We start from the raw sequence: 26,249 nt of genomic DNA, 5'->3' as shown, positions 1-26,249 counted from the left end.
TTAGGGGCCTTGCTCTGAAAACTCGACCCTGAGTCTCACATCTCCTTTGCACATTTTGGTCTCCAGATTTTTCAGTCACCCTCTTAACATCCCCTTCTTGGGCCCTGTGGCCACTTTTCTCAGATTGCAATTCTGTAAAATTAGAGAAGAAAAACATGTAACAAAGGAAGAAGAGACATAACCAAAATCACTTGACTAACAAGTCACAGACATAAAGGATTTCACGGGTAATATTTATTAAATAAACTTTTTTTCCCCCAGTGTAGCATTAACACAATTTTTAAAACGCCACCTAAAGTTTCAAAATGAAATCCTGCGACCAGCAGCTAAAACGCGCGTTTATGTTTGTCCCACGGGTTACTCCATACTCACATCTGCGCATGCTCCGGCAGCTGCTGGCGAGTGAAAGAGGAAAGCGTCAGAGATTTAATGTCTTCAGTAGATGGTTTAAAGTTTCGGTGCCATGGCTTTTCAGTGTCAGAAGCAATGCTACATGAAGGAGGTAGGAATAAGCTAGAAAGGGCGGCGCTGGGGAGGTAAATAAATTAAAATACCAGGGATGTACAGGAATACATTAGATGACGTGGGGCTGATTCGTGACCCCCTCCCCCCCCCCCACTCTCCCTCTCCACCAACCCCCCGCCCCCCACTCTCCCTCTCCCCCACTCCTGTGAGACTGAAAGTGTTATTTAGCTGTTTGACTGTTCTGGGTTCCACAGCTGACCATGAATCTGTTCCCCCGTCCCCTACCACCTGGCGCTTCCACATTTCCAGCAGGGATCACTGGATAGTGTCAAGGGTAGTAGGTAGTTAATTATTTCTCCTTTACTACCTTAAAAGCACTAAGTCTAACAGATCAGAGTGAAATAAAAGCAAAGCACTGCGGTGCTGGAAATCTAAGTCTAAAACAAAAACAGAAAATGCTGGAAAAACTCAGCAGATCTAACAACATCTATGGAGAGGAAAACAGTGTTAACATTTCGAGTCCATGTGACTCTTCAGAGCTAAAGAGAAGTAAAAGTGTGATGAAATTTATACTGTCTAAGGGGGTTGGAGCTGGTGAAGCTGGATAAAAGGCCAGTGATAGTTGGGGGCAAAGGAGAGATTGACAAAGATGTCATGAACAAAAGGACAAGGGGAGTGTTAATTGTAGTGATAAGGGCTAAAGGAGGTGTTGATAATGGCATTAAGGTAAGAAAGCAGAATGTGATAATAGCAGGACAAGGTTAGGCATTATGGAAAGAACAAAATGAACAAATGACAGAGGCTCGTGGGGTGGGGGGAAGGGAGAGTGGTAGGGAAAAAAGATTGAAAATAGGATAAAGGGTGGGGATAAAACAATGAATAAATTAATAAAACTGAAAATAAATAAAAATAAGTGGATAAAAAAAAATAAATAAAAATGAATTTTTGGTGCTGCTTCATGCTCTCACCTGAGCCTGGAAAAAAATTATCAATTTTGCTTCCAATTTTCACCCCTCCTTCACCTTCACATGGTCCATCTCTGATACTTCCCTTCTCTTCCTTGACCTCTCTGTCTCAATTTCTGGTGATGCACTGTCCACCAATATTCATTACAAGCCCACCGACTCCCACAGCTACCTCAACTACAGCTCCTCACACCCCGCTTCCTGTAAGGACTCCATCTCATTCTCCCAGTTCCTTCGCCTCCGTCACATCTGTTCGAATGATGCCACTTTCCAAAACAGCACTTTTGACGGGTCTTCCTTCTTCCTTAACCTAGGTTTCCTACCCACTGTGGTTGATAGGGCCCTCAACCATGTCGGACCCATCTCCCTTGCCTCTGCTCTTACACCTTCCTCTCCCTCCCAGAACCATGATAGGGTCCCCCTTGTCCTCACTTTTCACCCCACCAGCCTCCACATTCAATGGATCATCCTCCGCCATTTCAGCCAACTCCAGTATGATGCCACCACCAAACACATCTTCCCCTTACTCCTCCTGTCGGCATTCCGTAGGGACCATTACCTCTGGGGCACCCTGATCCACTCCTCTATCACCCCAACACCTTATTCCCCTCCCACGGCACATTCCCATGCAATTATTGCTCCTTCAGCTCCTCCGTCCTCACCGTCCAAGGGCCCAAACACTCCTTTCAGGTGAAGCAGTGCTTTACTTGCACCTCCTTCAGTTTGGTGTATTGCATTCGCTGCTCCCAATGCGGTCTCCTCTACATTGGAGAGACCAAATGCAGACTTGAGTAACTGCTTTGTGGAACAACTTCGGTCTGTCTGCAAGCAATACCCAGACCTTCCTGTTGCTTGCCATTTCAACACACCACCCTGCTGTCATGTCCGCTCTTGGCCTGCTGTGATGTTCCAGTGAAGCTCAATGCAAACTGGAGGAACAGCACCTCATCTTCTGATTAGGCACTTTACAGCCTTCCAGACTTAACATTGAATTCAAAAACTTCAGATCATGAACTCTCTCCTTTATCCTCACCCCTTTTTTAACCCCTTTTTTCCATTTTTATTTTTTATCCACTTATTTTTTATTTATTTTCATTTTTATCCATTTATTCATTGTTTTATCCTATTTTCAATTTTTTTTCCCCACCACTGGCACTTCCCCCCCCCCCCCCAACAAGGGCCACCTGTCACTTGTTCATGTTGTTCTTTTCAGTGTGCTTACCCTTGATCTGCTATTATCACATTCTGCTTTATTATCTTAATGGCACTATCAGCACCTCCTTTAGCCCTTACCACTACCATTAACACCCCCTTTGTCCCCTTTGATATCCTTGTTAATCTCTCCTTTGCCACCACCCATAGGATACTTGCCTTTATTAACTGAGGCATAGAATATAAGAGTAGGGAGGTTATGCTGGAACTGTATAAAACGCTGGTTAGGCCACAGCTAGAGTATTGCGTGCAGTTCTGGAATCCGCATTATAGGAAGAATGTGATTGTACTAGAGAGAGTGCAGAGAAGATTTACCAGGATGTTGCCTGGGCTGGAGAGTTTTAGTTATGAGGAGAGATTGGATAGATTGGGGTTATTTTCCATGGAGCAGAGGAGATTGAGGGGCGGGGTGGGGGAGGGTGCATGATTGAGATGTATAAAATTATGAGGGGCATAGATAGGGTAGACAGGAAGGAATTTTTCCCCTTGGTAGATGGATCAATAACCAGGGTGCATAGATTTAAGGTAAGGGACAGGAGGTTTAGAGGGGATGTGAGGAAGAATTTTTTCACCCAGAACGTGGTGGGAACCTGGAACTCACTGCCTGAAAGGGTGTTAGAGGCAGAAACCCTCATAACATTTAAGAAGTACTTGGATGTGCACTTGCGATGCCATGGCACAGAAGGCTGTGGGCCTAGTGCTGGAAAATGAGATTAGAATAATTAGGCACTTGTTTGACCAGTGCAGACTTGATGGGCTGAAGGGCCTTTTTCTGTGCTGTAGACCTCTGACTCTAAGGCCTTCAATCCAGCTTCACCTGCTCCACCCCCTTTAAATGGTATAAATTTCATCACATTTTTATTTCTCTTTAACTCAGAAGAGTCATACGGACTCAAAACATTAACTGTTTTTCTCTCCACAGACGCTGTTAGACCTGCTGAGTTTTTCCAGCATTTTCTGTTTTTGTTTCAGATCAGAGTAAAAGTTTATTTCAAAATGCTATTTTCATTCTCCAGCATCAATAAAATTTAACATGTATTTTTGCATTTTTGGAGGAATGCATTTTGTTTTGTTCCTATAGAAAAAAAATCCTTTCTAAGTACTGGCTATCTAGTGATCCCTGGGAGGAATGTTGCTTTTAACCAGCTTCCAAGAAATGCACGAAAATAGAGGGAGGAGAGGAAAAGTCTTTTTAAAAAAATTCCTGCTGAACAAATAATTGGTCTGCAAACATTGGACATGGTCATGATCCACTGTGGGGGAATTGCATGTGCTGACCCACTTTAACTTATACAAAAAAAAAATCAGGATGTGTACAAAATGGGAAATTACACCGGGATTCGGATATAAAGCCAATGAAACTCCAGTTAACTACATACACAAAATAGATCTGTCAGCAACTATAGAGAGGAAAGATAGGTTAATGTTTCAGGTAAGGGTCGTTCAAGTGTTGAAATGGCTGACACTGCAGGCAATGCTCGCAGCACATGATTATTGAACTAGTTACTGTATATATGTGCATTATTGCACAGCAACATGTATAACCACAATGTACCATTTAAACAAATGCAAGATTAGTATGTGCGCAAGGCACAAGTTGCTTTAGTTTGACAATCTCTTAACAAGCAAGTTATTTGTGTGAAACATTTTTGCTAGAGAGAAGCTGAATGTGGGTTTACTTAATGCTGTGGGGGAAAGCTTCCAGTTAATTGATTCCATCTACATGTTTCTGAAAGAGAGAAATCATTAATTACTCTGGTGCAGATATCCAGGGTTGTAGAGATACTGGAAATAATGGTAACTAGGTGTCCAAATCTCAAACTGATAGTCCAATTTGGACGTCAGAATTTGAAACGTTTGTGAAGGACTGGGAGGAGTTGGAACAGATCTGCTTATCATTAAGAAACATAAAAACTGGAAATGCTTAGGTCTGGCAGCATCTGTGGAGAGAGAAACAGTCAACCGTTCGGATTGGTCAAACACCGACCTGGAACCATCTCGCCACAGATGCTACCTGACCTGTTGTGTATTTCCAGCTTTTTCTGTATTTATTTCAGAGTTGCAGCATCCGCAGTATTTTCTTATCAGTATGATAATTCTGCACTTGCTTTAATTAGCTAACTTCTGTACCAGTATTTTGGTTACTTGTTCTTTGAAAATCTACATTTCAAAAATAAATAGAAAAGTATAAAGTATCATTTTATAGTTTTTAAAAAAAAGCTTAAGAGGAATTTTAAACTGCTCCTCTCCCGTTACTCTTCTGAAAAGGGTAATCAGCTGGGGGAAATCTGGTGGTGTCCTTGGATGCCTCTTTTGCCTACGATTCAGGCAGCCCTCTAAGCAGGCACCCAGGACTCCCACTCAAAACAAATGGGAAGCTGTTTAAAAAGACAAATTGAGGTTCTACTCCGGACATTTCGTGGAGAGCTGGACAGAACATGCTAGTCCTAGTTTTCTAGGCATTCAGCAACCTCACCAGGGGTTGTGAAGGGATCCCCAGAGACTGTTCAGAACAAGGAAGTTTTTTGTTTATTTTAAACAATGAAGGTTTTTGATGAGCTGCTGGGGCATGCATGTTACCCTGGATCCCTCAGAAATCTTTAGCTGGCTGATTGCCAGCCTGATTTCATGCCCGCCCTCCCCCCCACCTATTCGCCACTCCCCCAAGGGACTGCACCCGGACCCCTCCCCTTCCCATTCAAACTGGCAATGAGTGGATTCCACTTGCACATTGCCAATATCATGCCCATTTTGGGGCTGACTTGGAAAACTCCCTCAAAGTGCCATTGTTGGAAGTTTCTCTTTTAAGCATTAATAATGTGGGGCCTGCCTGTTGGTGCCTTGGGGGTAGGAGGAGAGGTAGGTTGATATTTAGGTTATCGAATACTGTTAAGCCCAATGCACTGAACCCATGTTGTTCTTTTCCTCTTTTTGTGATTGATGGAAATGGACCAGTCAGTGTTTTGCTTTCTTTTTTTGGTTTTAATTTTGTTTCTGCTGCTTCGGAATGTTTTTCTTCCTCTTTCTTTATATTTCTTTTCTTCTTCCACTGAACTTCTTGTGTGGCTTTTCACCCACTCACCTGTTTATGCTTTTTGTACTAAATACTCTGCAGCCCGGGCAGCATTTTCAGGGAGAGAAACAGAGTTAATGCTTCAGATCGATGACTCTTCATCAAAATTCGATGCTTTTTGTTGCCTTATCTTCATTTGCCTTTTCTATCTCATGGACGATCTCTCCATCTGCTATCTCACAGATATTATTTTATATAAATTTACAGATTGGGTTATCACTCTGAAGCCATGATTAGTGCATCTGGTGGTTCTCTTTCCTTCCCCTCTTTGCTCTCTTTTTTCAAAAGACATGCTACTTGGTTAAAGTACATTATGTAATGTCAAATTTGAACTGATATGTAAAGTGTAATATAGTTCAATTTCTGTGAGTAGTGTACTTGCACTCTTGTGTTGCCTCACTACACTTACAGTTATAGGTTATATTTATAAAAAAAATTCATGTCAGACATATAGCCCAGGGAGTACTGTATGGGATAGAGCTCATGGGAGGGCCTTAGACTGTGGTCTTTCTCCACTGAGTCTTTCCAATGGCTTACCCAAGCTTTAGTGCATCCCTCAGTACTTAGCCCTGGACCTTGGAATGTGCCAGTGTGCAGTACTCAGTTGACAGCTCTATGCAATGGAAGACCAGTAGGCTTTGGGCAGACTAAAGTGTGTCTTTCACCGAATAGATGGACCTCCAGCAGCTGTTGAAGTTTGGCCCAGCATGAGTCCGTGGGAACAGCATGTAGAGCATAGTCTTTCTTCCAACCTTAGCAAAATGCCTTTTCTCTTAACCGACAGCCTGTTGAACTGTCAGATGACTGAAATGCCATAACCTGTCTATTTACAGATGATTTACAGATGACCTGTTGTGGAAAATTCTAAAAATACACATTTATTTCAGATTTTTCATGGGTGCAATTTTTTCCCTTTTTATTTCATTGATAAGTTTAATATATGTGTCTTTGTATTTTAACACAGACATTCTGTTACTCTGTTCCGGCTGCTTGTATTTTATTTACACAATGCTTTTCATTTCAGTTTGAGACCTCGGTGTTATCCTGTACTCCAGCAGAGTTGAAAATCACCGTTAATGGGAAAAAAGAAACTCTGAAAGGTTTTAGTGTGATCCTTGAGGACACCTTACTGTTTCCGGAGGGAGGTGGACAGGTCAGAATGGTTTATTTCTCAAAGGGCTGTGTTTATTTGTGCTGCAATATGGCCGAGGGTGGGTGGGCATTTTCTGCACATGTGCAGATGCAGTGTGAATGTTTAAAGTGAGAGATGCTTTTAAGTGCATCTCTGCTGTCTGTCGCTGAACGTTGTGCATCCGCCATCTTGGTGGGAAAATCTGCTCATGTGCTGGCACCACAGTGCGGGCTGAGTGCATGTTTGCAATTGTTCCTGATACCTTTGCGGTCTGTGGCAGGAGTTGCAGCGTTCTCAAAGATTTGGGCGATTTTAGGCAGTGGTGCTCAAATGTTTTTGGTTGAAGGGCTCCTTTTCAAATGGATTAGTAATTACAGATGCTTCCCTCCATCTAAATTATAATACTGTATAACACCCAAAATATGAAAATGCTACATATAAAGAGTGTTTTAATGATGCATTTAAGAAAACAGCTATTTACTTATAGATACCAGTGAGATGGGTGTGCCTGCTTCTCACTGCAGATTCTTTAGCAGGAGCATAGAGAGGGCAGGATGTACTGGGGAAGCACAGCCAGAGAAAACAGCAACACAGAGAGAGTACTAAGGGAGTCTGGAGAGAACAAGAACCAAAACGGAGCAGAGGATGCCTCTGGCCGCTGCTCGCTCACTCAGTCTTGATAAATGGTGTTTTGGACAGTTGTCTATGTTGTCTATGCGTAAGCCCACCCTGTACCGCAAATCCTGTGGAATGTATCCAGTTTGAGAGCCACTGGTGATTTGCAGTGATACATATGAATGATGGCAGACTGGAAAAGACTCTCTGTTTCATACAGTCTGTACTCCAAATGTATGATCCCTTGTGAATCACATAGCGTCCTCCCAAAAAAAAAAGAGCCATGTGACCTCCTAGACAAAAAAATCAGATTAAAAATCCAGGTCATTTTGAGGAAAAATATCTGGGAACTTCCTCTCCACCCCTTTTTGATAATTGAAACTAAATGAGGATGTCACTCTAGCCTGAATCATATCATCTTTCACACATAATGAAAGTGGCAGTTTAACTGCAGTCAGATCAGTGGTTAAAAACAACAGAAATAAACCTCCTGCAGTTATGGGTAGGTTTAAGCTCATTTTAAATTCTATGATGCAGTCACATAACTATAAACTCATGGTGTTTAGGTGACAGCAGAAAGTTGGATAAATTCCCAATGTTGTTACTTAGCAACAAACTAGATTGAAAGCGCTCTGTGTTTGTACCAATGACCCTGTTTCTTTTAGCAAAGCCTTTGTCCTTAAGATTTTATTTTCACCTTTAGTACTTGTCTTTTCAAAGATGGATGTATAAGCATGCATGTATCATCACATTGATATCCACAGTACACACTTATGGCCCTAGACCAGATCCCCAAGGCTTTGTAAAATCCGTTTTGTTTAAGGTGGACAAAGTTTGAGATTGAAGACATTTGGTAATAGAATAAAACCACAAGATTCTGCAGGTTTTGAAAAATAAAATAAACTTTACTATACAAGGTCAGAAAAATAAAACAATTTACAAAATCTGTCTTATATGCTAATGTTCAGGGTTACTATGAGGTACATGTGAATTAACAAGCAAACTGAGGTTGAGCATATCGCATTACACAATAAATGGCAAATGCGACCAAGACAGAGTCCATAGATTTCTCAACAACCCACCCACATGTCAGTAACACTGAGTCAACTAATTCCACTGAAACTTTGTCTCTGTCAGGAGGGATTCCTGTCTTCACCTTTTGAAGACCTAACCTGGGAATTTTGTCCAAAAATCGTTCCAACTCAGATGGCATCAACAATGGCCCACCTCACAAGGTTTCAATCTTCATCTCCTGAGATTCCATTCCCCTGGATTCCTGACTATGCACTCAAGCATCAACTCACCAACATAACTTCAGCTGTTTGGCCAAGCAGGACACTACTGCTTCAAGGGGATACCTTTGTCTCAACGGCCCGTAGCACAGAGTCACCAACCTTCCCCTGCCTCTTTGGATCTTCAGGGCTTCTCCTGAATCTTCTTCGACTAAAGTCTGCTAACCAGCCCTTTTCCTCGTTGGAGCCTGATTCTCTGCTCTTTCTAACTGAATTGAACTGGGACCTTTTCCCTATCCCCTCTCTGGGACTCTTCATTTGGGACTTCTCCCTGTCTCCTCTCCCTCTGGGGCCTCTTCCTGTCCCCTGCCTGGGACTCTTGTTCGGCAATGACCCTCTGCATGCGGTCAAATGAACCAGGGTTTTCACGCAGTTTTCCTTCATGCACATGCACGCTGGGTCCAAAGAACATAAAAATTGTGAAACTGCGCAAGTGCAGCCCGCTTCTGGTCTGTGCATGCACAGAAGCTCTGTGGCCAGGTGGAAGTTGAAGTTTCTGACCTCCAATCTCAACGATGTAAGTATAGTTTTCATAACAGCATGCCCTCTGGAACTTGGAGCTAACTTTGGAATCGCTGGCAAATTTAAAGGGTCTATATGACTACTGCCGCCGTGAAAATAGACCATCTTCAAATCAATATGCGCAATACTAAATAAAATCTTAACATAAAGTGGTTGAAATGCTAAATCAGAGTTTGAGGTTAAGTGAGCCAGGAATTTGACATGCGGCAATTCAGATTGACTGGTTTGGAACCTGAAAATGAATTTTATTTAAAGGAATAAAATAAACATAAAAGCAGCAATGGAAAAACGGGCTGCCATGTGTTCTTGTAACAATCTGAGTGGTTCATCAGACCAATGTTGCTCTGGTAGGGGAGCCAAGTGGATCATTCAGCAATGCTGGAGCTTCAAGACAGTATTTTTTTATTCATTCGCTGGATGTGGATGTTGTTGGCTCAGCCAGCATTTATTCCCCATCCATAATTGCCCTTGAGAAGGTGGTGGTGAGCTGCCTTTTTGAACTGCTGCAGTCACTGTGGTGTAAGTACACCCACAGTGATGTCCGGTGCCTAGGTCAATGCCAGGTGGGGTCTGTCTGGTTTCATTCCTTTTTGACTTTTTAGTGGTTTAATGCACCTGAGTGGCTTGCTAGGTCATTTAAGAGTCAGCCCCATTGCTGCGGGTCTGGAGCTACATGTAGACCAGACTAGATAAGGATGGCAGATTACCTTCTCTTAGTGATCTGGATGGGTTTTTATGGCAATCGACAATGGCTTCATGGGCATCATTAGACTTTTAATTCCAGATTTTTATTGAATTCAAATTCCACTATCTGCCATGGCGGGATTCGAACCCAGGTCCCCAGAGCATTAACCTGGGTCTCTGGATTACTAGTCCAGTGACAAAAGCACCGAACTTGCATTTGGTATTTGAATATTGCAAATGCTTCAATTGTTGGTGGAATTGACGCTTTGCCTGGGCTGAGAAAGCAATGAAAGTATATATATTTTTGAAGACTTCATTCAATTTATTTCTTAAAGCCAGACGACCGTGGGTTCATAAATGACATCCCTGTGTTACGAGTGACGCGACATGGACCAGCGGCTATTCACTTTGTGCAGTCATCCTTGGAGCCTTTGTCTAAGGTTCAGCTGAAGATTGATTGGGAAAGACGATTTGACCACATGCAGCAGCATTCAGGTACTCAATTAGCCTTTTCATTGCAACTCTGAAGGTGTGTTAGGTTTCTGTAAAATAAGCCACTCGTTTTATTGCTTCAAAGCAGTGGGAGTATCCTCCCTGCTATGAAGATCCCTTTTTATCAAAGGACCATTCATTTGCACAAATTTGTAAGGACCCCTGTGATAAAGCACCAAATACTGATTATTTAACAGAGCTTGGGCTGCTCTCACATTTTGATCAATTATAAACTGATATCTCAATAGGAGTTGTAGTTGCATTGTTCAATTAAATTAAAAACACAATTTCCTTAGAGAGCCACTCAAAAATTTTATAATTTCAGACATAGACATAGCCTTCTATGTTGACACACCACTGCTAGATATACTACACTGCCTAGAACACACAAATGTAGTAAATGTTTTGTTCAAATGACATTCTGTATTATGTGTTCGATCTGCATTATGTTGGCTAGATAGAAAAACTGCAGGACCCTGAAAATTTGCAGCTGTTCAGACTGACTCCTGTCATAACTCTGACAGGAACCTGCTGGAATGACTCTAGCTATGCTGGGTGTGGTGTAGTGCTGACATTTCTGGACCAGCCTGTTAAGGATCTCATATTACACCTCAGTGTAATGGAGTGGTGAGAATGTGCATATTGGAGTTCCCAATCCCCAGGCTTCCTTTGGAGCATCACCACTCCACCCCTCACTCCTCCCAACCCCCCACTTTCCCCAGTTGGACTCAGGACCTACCAGCAGTTGTGAGGCCCAACACGGATGCATGTAGAGATCATGGCTATGATCCCAATTTGGCCAGCCAGTCAATTTTTTTCCTAAATTGACCTCTGATATCTTCTGATTATTGAACAAACATTTCAGTTTCTGAAAAAACTTTTTTCAATTTAATTTTCACTTTTACCTTAAATTATGATTGTCACTTTTATGTAAGAATAAATGTATATCTTTTTATTGCATTTTGTTTCAGGGCAACATTTAATTACAGCCATAGCAGATTTGATGTTTGGTTTCAAAACTACTTCATGGTAAGCATAAAATTATGTACAGAACCATTTCCGATTACTCCTATTTTTTCCCTCCAGTTCACATAGTTGAATAGTCATTTAATATATGTTCATCTGTGGGGTAGTATGAGGGAAGACCTTTCGGCCCGTCAAGCCTATTCAGTCCAGAGTCAGTGACTGATTTTATCACGGACTTCCTGCCCATGCCAATTACTGAGCCTCTAAGGAACAACAAGTTCCTTCTCCAACTTCTCTGAATAAATTCAAACCCTGCCCCTAATATCTTTCTAACATTAATTCCCTTTTGCAATAGATGTTGATATCAAAAGTATCAAGGTCATTTTGAGCCAACTTCCTCTTCTACAATAAAGACAGAAAGAACTGGAAATACTCAGCAGGTCTGGCAGCATCTGCAGGGAGAGAAACAGAGTTAACATTTCGAGTCGGATGTGACGCATCGGCAGTAGTTTGATTTTATTCCTCCTTTTACAAGTTTGACTCAAATGCTCATTATTCTGGGAGCTGGTCGCTTTTTTTTTATCTGTTCTCCAGCCTTGGCTCTGAGTTGGCTTTCTAGTCTTATGCTCAGTGTCCAAGTCAAATAGCTTGTTTACTTCAACCTTATTAAGGCCTTTCATTATTTATAGACCTGAATCATGACACCTCAACCTTTTCTCCCGAGGCACATAACTTTGATCATTGGAACATTTTTAAAAATGAGACAGGAATGGTTTTGAATCTCGCCAGTAAAATACCCAACTTGCAAGTGTTCAATGTTGACACGAGGGAAAATTGTTGCATTTCCCATCAGTGATATTCATCAGCTTGATGAGCACAAATTCACTAAAAAAAAATTATTTTTAAAGTGAAATGTTTTACAAACTAGCCAGCACATGGTTCAAAGCACTACGAGAAATGTATTTTCCTTTTTGAGAAATAATACTTTCACAGCCACAGCTTTCCAGAATGTGTAGTGATTAAGGAAGATCTTTCTCTGGCAAATTTGTAAGTGTTTTACATATGAAAACTGGTTCATCAAGCCTGCCCTGCAACCATGATAGCTGGGGTATGATATCTGGACATTTTCCAATTCTCTCAGCCATATTTTCTGGAGAGACAAAAACCCAGAGTCAGTAAGGTGGAAAATTCCTCTCTGAACCCCTGAGACAATCAAAACCTGTTCAGAAGATTCATCGGACTATGCATTTATTATATGTTAATCTGCTTATCTCTTCTATAAGAGGTAAGCTCTGGCCCAGTCAAAAAACTGATCCAGGTTCCCCATAATGTACATCCAGTTGACAAAATAAAATATTCCAGTAGCTTTGAGGAACACAACAAAATGTAATTGATTTTCCAGTTTTGGAAGTCATGCTGGAACATAGCTGGTAATTTGGGACATTTCATGTTTGTTTTTGCAGGGAGCTGGGCCGGCAGCGTAGTTTCATTGAACTTGACACGCCTTCTGTGACTGTTGAGCAGGTTGAAACTCTGGAGTTAACAGTAAATGAGAAAATCAGGGAGCACATCCCTGTCAATGTGCGAGTTCTATCTGTGGATGACCCAGAGGTAGAAAAGGTAAATGACGATCAATAGACATTTAGTTTTCGATATTGATACTTTGCTTACATCCCCCACACTCCTCCAGCTTCACTTCTGCTCTCATGAGTGTGCACACTGATAACTAGAGGCCAGTATCTAGCCTAAGTGGCATCCTTCATGTGCAACATGGGCCTATGCACTGAGTGTTGGCCGGCTATTGTGTAAAACAGCATAGCATAGCTGAATCCTATCCTAATTTGGACTTTTCAACACTAGTTGATGATCAGGAATAGAATCCCTGGTTGATTTTTCTTTTTCCCCTTGCTTAGCTCCAACTTGTGGATAGTGCAGCCAACTACATTGGCTCAATTCCAGTCAGAATTGCAAACTCCTCTCAGGCTGGAAATTGAACCTGCGAGCTTCTGGTTTGTATGCTTTGCACTATGCCAGAGGAGCATCAGTCATGTAACAATTAAGGGAGATTTACTTGTGACAATCCTTTCTGTTACAAAAGTGTCCATGGTGCATGAGGCACTAACTAAAACTAGGTTGACCTGGAACTGTTTAAATGAATGATGAGTATAGATGGCCAGTGAATGATTTAGTTCGTTATTACACTCATGTTAAATATCATTTACCATTAAAACACAATTAGATGCACTAACTCAATCCAACATGCGATTTAGGACGTGAACTGCAGTGTAACTTCATAATACTTTTGGAGTTTACATAGTTTTACTAAAGGGCAATTTCATTATTGGGAAGAACAATGGTAGAAGAAAGCTTTAGTCAAATGGATCTAGACTAATAATTAGCTTAGAGTTAATGACAGGGTTGTAATGCAGGCTCAGGTAGCATCTTAAACTGAGGGGACCAAGTCCAAGGAGCTTTAGCACATCACCTGATCCCCAAGATTGTATTACAGCTCTTGACTCACTCCAGTTTGACTGTTCTTTGATGATTAGTTTTTTTTTTACAGAGCATGAGATGATGGGCAGCAGAATTTGTTAGTATCTGTGCATGTCTTGCTGTGATGTTGCTAGTCCCTCTATCTAATGATAGTTTTAGGGGTGTGACGCCAGTTCTGATGTTATTCCTTGGAGATATTAACATGTGTTTGCGAGGGCCAGCAATAAAGTGACATTTTGCTGCTGTGAGACTGAGAAGTTATAAGGGGAGGGACTATGTATTTTACCACAGCTAATGTTCATTCATTTACAGACTTATTTTTGCTGCACTGGCTACTTCAGGAGCAGAATCATTATGGGAAATTGCACCTGAGCCTTAGGCGTTGGAGATTCCCATTTACTGTAGCCACATTTTATTTGTGAAAGGGGAATGCATCTTCAGAGTTTTTGTTTTCACCCTGCTCTTGTGTTACTGCGATACCCTGACTCCACTATGAAGAACTTGTCAAAGAATAACCAGTTAACAATAATGTGTGAGTGATGCTGGGGTGGGGTCAAGACGATATCAAAAGATTTCCGTTTTTCCATTGTTTTATAAATCTTAAACCCTCATAAGCTGAGGAGTGATTTGGAATGACTTGTTTTTCCTGTTCATTTGTTTCTGAAGTCATTGTAGAAGGCTTGATTCGGCAGCCGGGGATGGGGTGGAGGTAAATATTGTGGCTGGAGTCACTAATGTAGCCAAGTTCAGGCTATGAAGAATGTCTGCCTATTCTAAGGATGGGGATTTATGTAAATATCTGGCTAAGAAGACATGAGGAGGGAAGACTGAAGTTACCTGCATCTTAAACAGATTTTGTAAAGTGACGTAGGCCTAAAAATGCTATGGGCTGAATTTTACCTGCCCCAGGCCAGCGTGTTTCCCGTGGGGGGTGTTGCGCACTTAAAATAGGGTGGGCGCCCATCCCGCTCACCCCCATAATACGGTGTTGGGGAGGGGCGGGATGTGAGAGGACACTGAAATCAATAGCCCAACTGCCATATTTAAATGAATAATCATGGGTTAATTAGGCTTATTATCAAGCCAGTTGACCCTGATAATATGCTGCCTACGCCATAAAATGTTTAGTAAGATCAGCCAGGTAAGAGCGGGAAGCCAAATTTTATTTCCACTTAAATGCTTGAGAAGGAAGGAAAGGGAGGTCGCACTTCAGGGGCTGTCCTTTGCTAATTTTGTGGGGCAGCACCCCCCCCCCACCCCCCCAAACTTTAGGCTGCCCCCCCCCCCCCCCCCCCCCCCCCCCCCCCCCCCCCCCCCCCCCCCCCCCCCCCCCCCCCCCCCCTGTCTTTCAACCACCCCCTCTCCTTAACCTAGCCAAACTCCCTGGCCCAATACCCTGGACTTATTTGTTCCAGGGACCCTTCATCTTCACCTGCAGTCCTGGCAGCGGCCACTGATGCCTTCCTGGCGCTGCTGAGACTGATAGAGCTGCTGGTATTGTTTCGGTGGGGGGGGAATGGGTACAATAGAGTATAAGAGTAAGGAGATTATGTTGAACTTATATACGATACTAGTTCGGCCTTAACTGGAGTATTGCATGTTTGGAAAGATGCAAAGGCGTTGGAGAGAGTGCAGAAAAGATTTGCCAGAATGGTTCCAGGAATGGGGAACTTCTGTTATGAAGATAGATTAGAGAAGTTGGGATTGTTTTCCCTGGAGAAGAGAGGGTTGAGCAGGGATTTGATAGAGTTATTCAAAATCATGAGGGGTTTGGGACAGGGTTGAGAGGGAGAAACTGTTCACACTAGTGAAGGATCGAGAATGAGTGAGCACAGATTTAAATTAATTGGCAAAAGAAGCAAAGGTGACATGTTGCAAAACCTTTTCACACAGCAAATGGTTAAGGCCTGGAATGCACTGCTTGAGAGTGGTAGAGGCAGGTTCAACCCAGACGTTCAAAAAGTAATTAGTCTGATATGTGAAAAGGAAGAATATGCAGGGTTACAGGGAGAAGCCAGGTGAATAGCATTAGGTGTGTTGCTTGTTCGTTGAGCTGGTGAAGGCACAATGGGCTGGATGGCCTCCTTCTGTACTGTAATAATTCTGTGAACAGTGGATCCTGTGGAGGACAAGTTCTGGATCTCTGTGTTTAACTGATGCCAGAAGTTGCTGTCTGTTTTGCAAAGTAATGACAGCAAATGTTAACAGTTTTGCTGTCATTATAACTGCAAAATCCATTGCTTCGGTAGGTTTCCATGCTTTTTTAAAAAAAAGCTAAACTGCGTCATGTTTTAGCTGCAATAGGATGACATCAAGCATCAAAAGGTGTGCTGCAGGTTTCACACTACCAGTGTGCAGTACCACGGGAGACCTATTGTAATAAAAAGGATGCAGAGCATTTTATTGGTATTCTTTTATTGCTGGCAATAGTAAATGTTTGCTTTTTAGGTGAGAAGTCGGGGTTTACCAGATGATCATGTAGGCCCAGTCCGAATTATCGACATTGTAGGAATTGATGCAAATATGTGCTGTGGAACACACGTATCGAATCTCAGTCACCTACAGGTGAGAATATGTTTCCATTTGCTTTCAGTAAATTATGGAGTAACAATTTACTTGAAGACAGGAAGGAGCAAATTAATAGCATATGCTTGTGCGTTTAAAGTTCAGGTCCTTTGATTTAATTTCACACCAATGATGATAAATTTTCATTCAGAAAATATTTTCAACTGTAAGGGATTCATAAATTACTCCAAGCTTGTGCTACCTTTATGAAAAGAGAATGGCATTTTCATAAACAGCCAGTTATTCAATCCAATAAACTCAGCTGCACATTTTAGTACCAAGGTGATCATCAAAGGTAGTCACTAGCTGTCTGAAGCTGCATGCTGGGAATTGGCTCTGATTTTGTACTGGTACTCCACTGATCCCATAATACTAATGATCACTTGTTCACTATTGCTTTTCTAAAACCTTTACTGAATTTTCTGTAAATATTGACCATACCACGATCAGGCTAAACTAATTGTGCTCAAGACAAGGGTGGCTGGCCAGAATAATGACTACTCATGAATTTAACTTTCCCTCCAACGAGCAGAAGCTTTGCACTCTGAAGCACCTTTTCCTCCTCAAAATGATGTTTTTTTCTGCTATATTAAATGAGGTAAATGTTATTTTATCTAGAAGCCAGTTTGGACATAAACTCGACAATTGAAAATTTGTATGCAAAATATATTATTCATATGTAACGATTGAAATAAAAACAAAGATTGTTGTTAAAAAAAACTCAGGTCAGGCAGCATCTATGGAGAGAGAGAATAGAGATTAATTTTTCACTCAATAACCTTTCATCAGAACAGTTCTAATGAAGGATCATCAACCTGAAACATTAACTCTGTATCTCTCTCTACAGATGCTGCCCAATCTGCTGAGTATTTACAGCAGTCTCTATTCTTCCTTCAGATTTCCAGCATCTGCAGTATTTTAGTTTTGCATTTTATATGATTTTATTTGTTTACTAGGTGTTCCTTGTGACTCATTAGTGTAACACCACTGTGCCATTACATAATCCTTGACTCCCTCCTTCCAGTGTCACTGATACCTTTCAACTGATCAAATATAAATTTGGGCAGGATTATTTTTGTTGATTCAATTGTAGCCCTGATAATCTGTGTGTTTTGGTCTATTGTTCAGGCCATTAAAATTTTAGGGACTGATAAAGGAAAGAAGAACAAAACAAACTTGATTTTCCTGGCTGGGAATAGAGTGCTAAAATATGCAGAGAAAAGTTATGTAGTGGAAAAGGCTTTAACCACCCTTCTCAAGTAAGTGGAATGCTCTTCTTGGAATATCACAATGTAAAGCATCTGAAGTTACTTATGTACTTGTCTGTGTACCCATTTCCAAGAAAATGTATAATTGTTAAATAACAGTGGAGCAAAAATACACATCACCTCTGAAACATAATGTTAAAATTTGACCTCTTGACAATTTATATACTGACATTATAGCATTAAGAGTTTATATGGTTTATTAGTGAGGACAGATAACAAGACTGAGCAGCTTCTGTTGAAGGTGCAAGAGCTGAGTAGGCTGAGGTCCGAGGTTATCTGCAGCTGCTTTTGTATCACTGGACAGGTCTGAAAAGAGCAATCTAGATGTAACTCTTTGGTGTTTACATTCCAGTAACATGCATTGCAGCATGTAAAGCATTCACAACCTGGCTGTGATACTTTGGCCAGAGAGCCTCTATAAAGTTCTGATGTCAAGGCTAACAAAAATGCATTTTACAGTCGACAATGCAGGCACCTGTGGATACAATATTGTACCATGACTTCAGAACTAACCTGGATATCACTGCATAAACAGTGCATTTGTTGGGGGACAGGCAAAACAGCTTTAGCCAGGGGAGATTTTTAAATGGCATCTTCCAGGTTTCAGACGCTTACAAACTGCCAAGCTTAGTTAACAGTTGGCATTTACAAAGCAAAACCCACATGTCAAGAAGTATTGACATGAGAGCAATGAAACATTCGATTCTAGAATGAGCTCATGGTCCACTTTACAAAAGTATCTTAAATAGTAATTTTTCTAAGGACTGTGGGGAGGGAGGAACCCAATCCAATGTAGTCAACTCTTATTGGTGCCTTGACAATGTAGCAAGAATGTCTAATGCGCTTAAAAACATTGATGTGTGACATTGAATAGATTTGTTTTTAGAATTTCTGTGGATTCTTGGCGAGTTCATCAGTTAGTTTGGTTGATGTGAATTTTGCTTACTCATTTTTACAGGAATGGCTCAGAGGAACATGTTGAAGCTGTGGACAAATTGCAAAAGTCAGTCAAATTGCTACAGAAGGTATTACTGATAATTCAATCGGATTATACGAGTTGCCATTTAAGAACTTTAGTTGACAACCAATATAATGGTCTAAATAATGGTCAAATTACTACAGTGAAAATATTCTTTAAGGAAACTTTTGAGGAAAAGAATGTATTGATGAGAGGGCATAGCACTGGTGCTCTGTCAGAAAATTATGTTAAACAAATTTTGAACTGTAAGAATAATTTACACCTAGAAATGTAATTTCATTTAAAGGTTCATCATAATCCAAAATACAATAGACAGATTACCATTTCTGTGTGATAATTTAGCAGGTAACTTAATAGTTCCTTTAAAATAGGCAAAAGAAGAATATTGCGCTAACGCTTTAAGTATTTGTGTGCGGATATCAGTAACAGTAATTTCCAGGCTAATATTTCAAGTTTTGCATGTTACAAGCTGGCTACCGAAGATTTCAGTAAGTTCAACAGTAAAGGCCTTTACCAAGTCGACATCCTTTGTACGTTATCTGCAACATCATAAATGGATTTACAACTTTACCCTTCATGACACATGAAGGAAAACTTCCTCCAAAAGTACATTTTCAATTTATGGTGACTGGATTAGCTCTAGATTTATATAGATTGAGAGCACTTGATTGGAAAGGGAATGTAAATGAGATCGCCTGTTGCTTGGTAGAACGGAGAGTCAGTTATAGCATGGAAGGAGGCCACTTGGTAAGATGCATTGTTCTGTGAAAATATTCCATTTTCACTTATTAAAGTTACAACTGATGTCTTCTGTTTCAACTGCAAACTATATTCTATCTATGCAAGTGTCTCACAATTGTTTCCAACCACTAGATCTTTGGGATCAGAATTAAAGATGATATTAACTTGCTTAGTACTTGATGCATTAATATTATAGTTTATTTAATAATTTCTACTTTTTATTCTGTGACTGACAATTTTAATGCGCAGAATACCTAGATTTAACAAATTTATACCTCCAGTGTGAGATTCACATGCTCAAAAAGCATATTGGGATTCTGGATGGAGTGGTCAATGGGATCCTTGGATTTTGCACCCATTTACAATTAATGCTCAGGTTGCTTTCTTCTGCTCCTGAAATCCCAACATTTGCTCTCTGCGTATGTTACTGTACCGTGAATAAAGCCTTTGTAAAATCTACCTTCAGACCATGTTTAGCCTTTGTATTCTATCGCTGTCAGCACAAGCTATACTGTAGTATGTGTTTATTTTATTTTGAATACTGTTGGGGAAAAAATTCAACTCTTGGGTGGAACCTCTACATAATATGTTTTTCTTTTCTGTGCTCTACAGAACAATCTAAACCTGCTCAGGGATTTGGCTCTGTTAACAGCAAAATGCTTCAAGAGTGATCCGAACAAGGGCAAGTTATTAGTTTTGCATAGGTGAGTAACTTGTTATTCTGCTGGTATGCACAATAATGATGACTGAGTTTGGAACACAGCTCTCGTGTTCTTTCACTGAAAACAATGGCAGCTTATGCAGGTCACAATATTGTTTTTTTTTGAGTAAGCCATGTATTAAATTGCAAGTCACATATCATGCTCACCTTGCAACATGTGGTGAAAGCAGAGTTTGCATGCTGGGATACAGATTTCAGTGATTTGTCAAGCTGTACAAGAGTCAGTCAAAGCAAATCACAAATATATGATTGATTCGTTAATCTAAAAATGACTTTTAATGATTTATACAAATCCAATAAGCATCAGGAAAATTGATAGCTGCGACAATTTTTTAAACCAAGGATTTCAGAATTAAGGCAGAAGAATTATTAGCTCTCTCATAGCTCTTGAAGTTTCTTCTTGTTCTTGTGCAAGGTGAAGCTTTTTAAGGCTCCTGCAGCTGCAGTAAACAATCCATGTCCCATTTTAAAATTATTTTTGTCAGTTGGAATGCAAGTCAAAGTTAAGGGAAGTTCTATTTTGGCCACTCTCCCACTTTTACACTGGGCTGTTGACTGAGCCACCCAAAACTGTGTGGACTCAGATGCAACCTTTCCACAGTGAAGCCTTCTGTCTGTATGAAACCAGTGTGTGAAATTTCCTGTAGCCTTTTGTCCACATGAAGCCAGATGCTGCACTTAGTTGGCTTTCTTGAGGATTTCTAACCCTCTTAGCACTGTTTTTCAAAGTAAATTGTTTTCAAAACCAAAGACCTGTTTGAAGTTTTGCAAAGTTTCTGCACACTGCTGTTTTGCAGTTTAAATCATGAATGTTCATTATTATTCCAGTGTAGACATACTTTGCTTCAAAAGAAAGAAAGGCTTGTTGACACGCTACACTTCACAACCTCGGAACATCCCAAAGCACTTTACAGCCGATGAAGTACTTTCGCATGCCCGACCTGAACGAGCATAAAATGACGCATGGTGACGTTGGGCGAGCTTCCTGACGTCATCTCACACTCGCGCCATATTGGTGGGTGTGTGTGGGATTCGGCAGTGTGCCTGTCGACAATTAACAGGCCTATTAAATCCAATAAAGTCCCAATGAAATGTAAATTTTCACTGGCCTTCCAACCTACGGTTGGCGGGCAGGCAAAAAGGCTAAGTGGCCTTTGCACTTTTTAGGAAACTTCATCCACGAGCGGGATAAGGTTTACAACGGCTATTAAAAATAAAGTAAAAACTTTAACATTTCATTAATAACATGTCCCTGCTCATGTGACAGAGCCACATGAAGGGACATTTGTTTTAGCATATTACAATTCTTTTTCATTTTCATAACTCTTCAGCTCCCTGAGGCAGTTCTGTGCCTCAGGGAGCTTTTCTTGTGCGCACTCAGACGCATGCGCAACCAGGCAGCACTGCAGCGCACGTTTCCCGCTGGGTGGGCCTTAATTGGCCTGCTAGTGTGAAATCATGGTTGTGGCCCGATCGTGAGCAGTGATCGCCTTCCCAACCACCCCTGCTGAGCCCACCCAACGAGGGCAAAATTCTGCCTATAGTCAGTGTTGTAATTGGCTCCCCTACAACACTTTAACTGTACTGTACTGTACCTGACCTGGAGTGTTTAACACTGATACTGGTGCCTGAAGTAGTGTCTTGTTCCCAGCTAACATTTCCTTTAACTTTGTGAGCGCAAAAATATAGTTTAATAAAACATAATGGGGGTACTACTTTATGTACAGTCTGGACAACAACCTATATTCTCATTGCCATTGTTTGGCATGGGAACTATATTGTGCAGTATGAATTGCCCTTTTAATATTATTGTACCTATTTCTATTCATTTTATTTCAGAAAGGATGGGGACAATGAATTTATGAACATTATAGCAAATGAAGTTAGTGCTGAGGTAAGGTGCAGCACCTTTATTTACTAAGGCAGTGTAAAATGGAGATTACAAAACCCATTTTTGTTTATGATTTGATTAGTCTGTCATCCTCTTTCATTACCTCTTAGCCCCACTAATGTTCACCATTCTCGTCTTTTGTTTTCATATAGTCTTATTGTATTGCTGGCTCTCCAGCTTTTTGAGTTGCTTTTCCCCTTGCTTTCTTATTGTGTTTCTGAATGATCAAATCCTCTCCTGTTTCGTCTACTTCTTCACGTATCATTCCATCGCTAACTGAATGTGTAAGTGAGCTAGCTATTCCCACCCGCTTGCTATTGTGGAGTTGATTGTGGGGCCAAGTAAGCTGCTGGTCCCCAGTTTCTGATGTGACAAGTGTGCTAGTTCATTGATCCCTGCTGCCATTAGAAGAGAGGTACAGACATGAAATGAGATTGGCAGTCTCAACTCATTTGTTATTTTCACAAGTAACCAGCACAAAACCAGCCAAAATTTGTCAATAATTGGAACTAAATAGGCAACGCATTCAACAAGGCTGCAGGAAAGACTTTCTCCAATATGGCTATCCTGAGGCCTTATTGACTTGCATTTATATAGTGCCTTTCACAACCACTAGACACCTCAAAGTGTTTTACAGTCAATGAAACACTTTTGAAGGATAGTCACTGTTGTAATGTAGGAAATGCAGTAGCCAATTTGCTCACATTAAGCTCCCACAAACAGAAATATGATAATGACCTGATAATCTGTTTTTGTGATGTTGACTGATGAATAATATTGGCCAGGACAGCAGGGATCTTTGAAAACGGTGCCATGGGATCTTTTATGGCTACCTGAAATGGCAGATGGGCCCTCAGTTTAATGATAAAAGAGGGCATCTCCAAAAATAAAGCATTTCCTTAGAGTGTCAGCCTTGTTTTTGTGCTCAAGTCGTGGAGTGGGACTTGAACCCATAAGCTTCTAACTCAAGTTCTACCTACTGAGCCACAGCTAACAATGGAAGAATGTAATGGAACTCTTGTGCAGTTGAGCTCCAAAAACATTGTTAGATCAAACTTGTGGAATTTTTCACCTAATTCCTTCTGTCCTAAAGCTATCCAACCTCAAACTTTTAGCACTGACTCCAAAGTTACAAGGAGAACACAGTTTCATTCCCCCATACTGATTCATATCACCTTGATAAACACAAAAAATGTTAAACATCTTGAAGATCAGCTGCTGATTATTGTGTTTCCTCAGGTAGTACTTCTGTTCCTAACAGTTGGTGATGAAAAAGGAGCGGGGTTATTCCTGTTAGCTGGTCAAGTGGATGCTGTTGAAGCACTAGGATCAAAGTAAGATCATACTGCCTAATTTCTGAAAGTGTTGAGGCAAATTGCAAATGGCTACTTTACAGCTCATTGTAGTTTAGAAGTTTTTTTTATACTATTGATTGTCCATGAAAGGATATTTTGAGTCCCTCTTATTATGCCGTCTCATAAAAGTGAATATTCTGTAACTGTTAGCACAGCAGCTATGGCCATTTAGATTTCAACACTAGGCAGTCTTGATACACAAAACTAATACTCGTATAATGAGGATCTATCTGATCCTGGTTTGGAGGTGGATATTTGGTAATAGCATTATCTCACTTCACGGAACCAAAATCTAACCTAATCCTTTTCTCTCTGCAGCACACTTTTGGCTATATGTGCAACAATCATGAGTGTGGTGGATTTTATTGGTTTTACCCTCCTAAATGATGGAAGCTGGGGTTTAATGAGAGCCAAGGAACCAATAGAAGGAGCCTAAGTTTGTTTTTAATAGATGGAAGAAGTGAGATAATTCTAAGGTGTTACTATAAGAAAATGAATTTGCTTTCCAGTTATGGTTTCAATTCCACACAAATTTGGCAGTTACTGTAAGAGATGTGAAAGAGACTTGTCAGTTCTTTGCTGAGTTAATTAGGAGAGGATTCAAATGCTTCTCTAAATGTTCAACTCCTGGGAAGAGGATGGAGTTTTTGCCTCATTCAATCAAGTTACGACTGTGAAAAAGAGAATGAAGCTGAGGGGAGGTGGGGAAAGATTGGTTATACAAAATGTCAGACATTGTCTATACTTCAGGTAGTGAAAACAGAGATGCAATGCCCCAATACTGTTTAATGAGCATCAGCAGTTACTAGAAAGTAGCATAGCTTCAATAAGCTTGGCAGGAGAAACTGATTCACCACATGTCTACTTAATGGATGTTTTGGTTTGGTTTTCCAATGTAGGATTGCTCAAATCCTTGATGGAAAAGGTGCTGGAAAACGAGGACGTTATCAGGGTAAAGCAAACAAGATGAGCAAACGCCCAGAGGTGGAGGCCCTCCTTCAGCAATACGTGAGCACACTGGACACGAAAGAGGAATAAACACGCAAAATGAAAACTGATGTAAATTTACATGTATAATAATACATATAATCTTTACCTTGCCAGAAAGAATTCTTCCTCTTATCTGTTTTCTCATTTAATGTTTTCTTGCAATACACGTGCACTCCACAACTAAATTTGTAGCCCGAAACTGGTTCTCAAGGGAAGTGGAGTAAGATTACTTCTTCCAGCGAGTGTCATTCCTTTTTCTTGCATGTTGGGCAAGGTCATGACTCCAGATTCAGGCTTTATTTACACTGGAACTATGGGGTCAATGTGAAGTGAAGCTGCTTTGCGTCAACACGACGATAAAAGTGTGAATGCACCCATAATCACTCCATTCACAAATGAACAAAGTTTTATGCTAATCTGTACTTGGCGTGCAGTACAATAAATCCATCCTTTCTGTCTTTAAAGTGAAGTTGTTTCAAAATGTTTTTCAATTGTAAATGTAAGGGAATTGTGTTCATAACAATAACTTAGATTTACATAGCACCTTTAACATACTGATGTCCCAGGAGCATTATGAAACAAAGTATTGGCACCGATGACAGAAAGCTTGGGCAAAGAAACAGGTTTTAAGGAGGGAAGCAAGGTAGAGAGGCAGGGAGGTGAAGGGAGGGTGTTCCAGAACTCGAGGCCTAGGCAACTGAAGGCTCGGCCACCAATGGTGAAGCAATTATAATTGGGGATTCAAAAGAGGCCAGAATTAGAGGAGCATAGATATCTTGCAGGGCTGAGGGACTGTGGGAGATTATAGAGATAGGTGGGGCCATGGAGGGATTTGAAAACAACAATGATGATTTTATAATCAGGACATTGTTTAACTTGGAAGTCAGTGAGGGTCAGTGAGCACAAAGGTGAATGGGGAACAGGGCCTACTGTGAGTTAAGACACAGGCAGCAGTGTTTTGGATGACCTCAGGTTTACAGAGGGCAGAATGTGGTGGACCAACAAGCGGTGCATTGGAATATATTATATATCTTTTTAAATATACCCATTGAATTAGGAGGTCTGCATGCTCCGCCCAATAATTTTGCATTCCTGTATTGCAAACTTGTTTTCCAGTCCTTTTCTCAGTAATATGATAACTACTGCCAAGCAATAATTGAGTCCAGCACTTGTGTTGATAACATTAGTCGATGCTTACAGTAATATTTCTAACTATTTAGAATTCTATTTATAAACAGGCAAATAGTTAAATTACTGATGAGCAGAATGTGTGATGCCAACTGGGTGCAGCACCAGCATTGGGACCTCCCTATGGGCAGGCAGTGAAGATTTACAGAGACAATCAACAGAGGAACAGGGAAAACAGCATTAATACTTCAGTGGGTGGGGAGAGGTAGAGCATCAGGACTCCTACGTAGAGCTAGCAACACTTGGTACTCAGTGAAACATCTCAGTCCATGCTGCTGTTTTGAAGTGTTTCTTTCAATTTAATATCCACAGTACCAATAATGTAAAAATATACTTGAGAGCTTTATGGAAAGGTCCATGGCTGTGTCAATTAAACTGCGCAAAACTGTACCCATTTAACAGATATATAACTATCTGCATTAAAGCTCAGTGTCCAGGCAATTGCTGGCAGTGTGTGTCAGCTGTGGATCAGTTGCTGGCACTTGTCACCTGAGTCAGCAAATTGTGGCTTCAAGTCCCACTCCAGAGACTTGAGCACAAAAATTTAGGCTGATACTCCAGCACAGCACTGAGGGAGTACTGCACTGTCAGAGGTGCAGTTGTTTCAATGAGATGTTAAAACGTGTGTTCTTGAAGCTGA

General features: G+C 40.9%; 1 protein-coding gene across 1 annotated transcript; it reads left to right on the top strand.

Moving 5' to 3' along the window:
- Positions 1-370: 370 nt before the first annotated feature.
- On the top strand, positions 371-24,885 carry aarsd1 (alanyl-tRNA synthetase domain containing 1). The gene is made up of 12 exons (XM_041173403.1): positions 371-502; positions 6,740-6,868; positions 10,296-10,455; positions 11,424-11,481; positions 12,882-13,038; positions 16,360-16,476; positions 17,605-17,735; positions 18,703-18,769; positions 20,077-20,168; positions 22,025-22,079; positions 23,316-23,410; positions 24,331-24,885. Exons 1-12 carry the CDS (start codon positions 464-466, stop codon positions 24,467-24,469), a joined length of 1,239 nt encoding a protein of 412 aa, XP_041029337.1. The 5' UTR covers positions 371-463; the 3' UTR covers positions 24,470-24,885.
- Positions 24,886-26,249: the final 1,364 nt, after the last annotated feature.

This window comes from Carcharodon carcharias, chromosome 23 (assembly GCF_017639515.1).
Source record: "Carcharodon carcharias isolate sCarCar2 chromosome 23, sCarCar2.pri, whole genome shotgun sequence".
Lineage (NCBI taxonomy): Eukaryota > Metazoa > Chordata > Chondrichthyes > Lamniformes > Lamnidae > Carcharodon > Carcharodon carcharias.
Note: the sequence above shows the minus strand (reverse complement) of the source record. Positions and strands in the feature narration are given on the sequence as shown.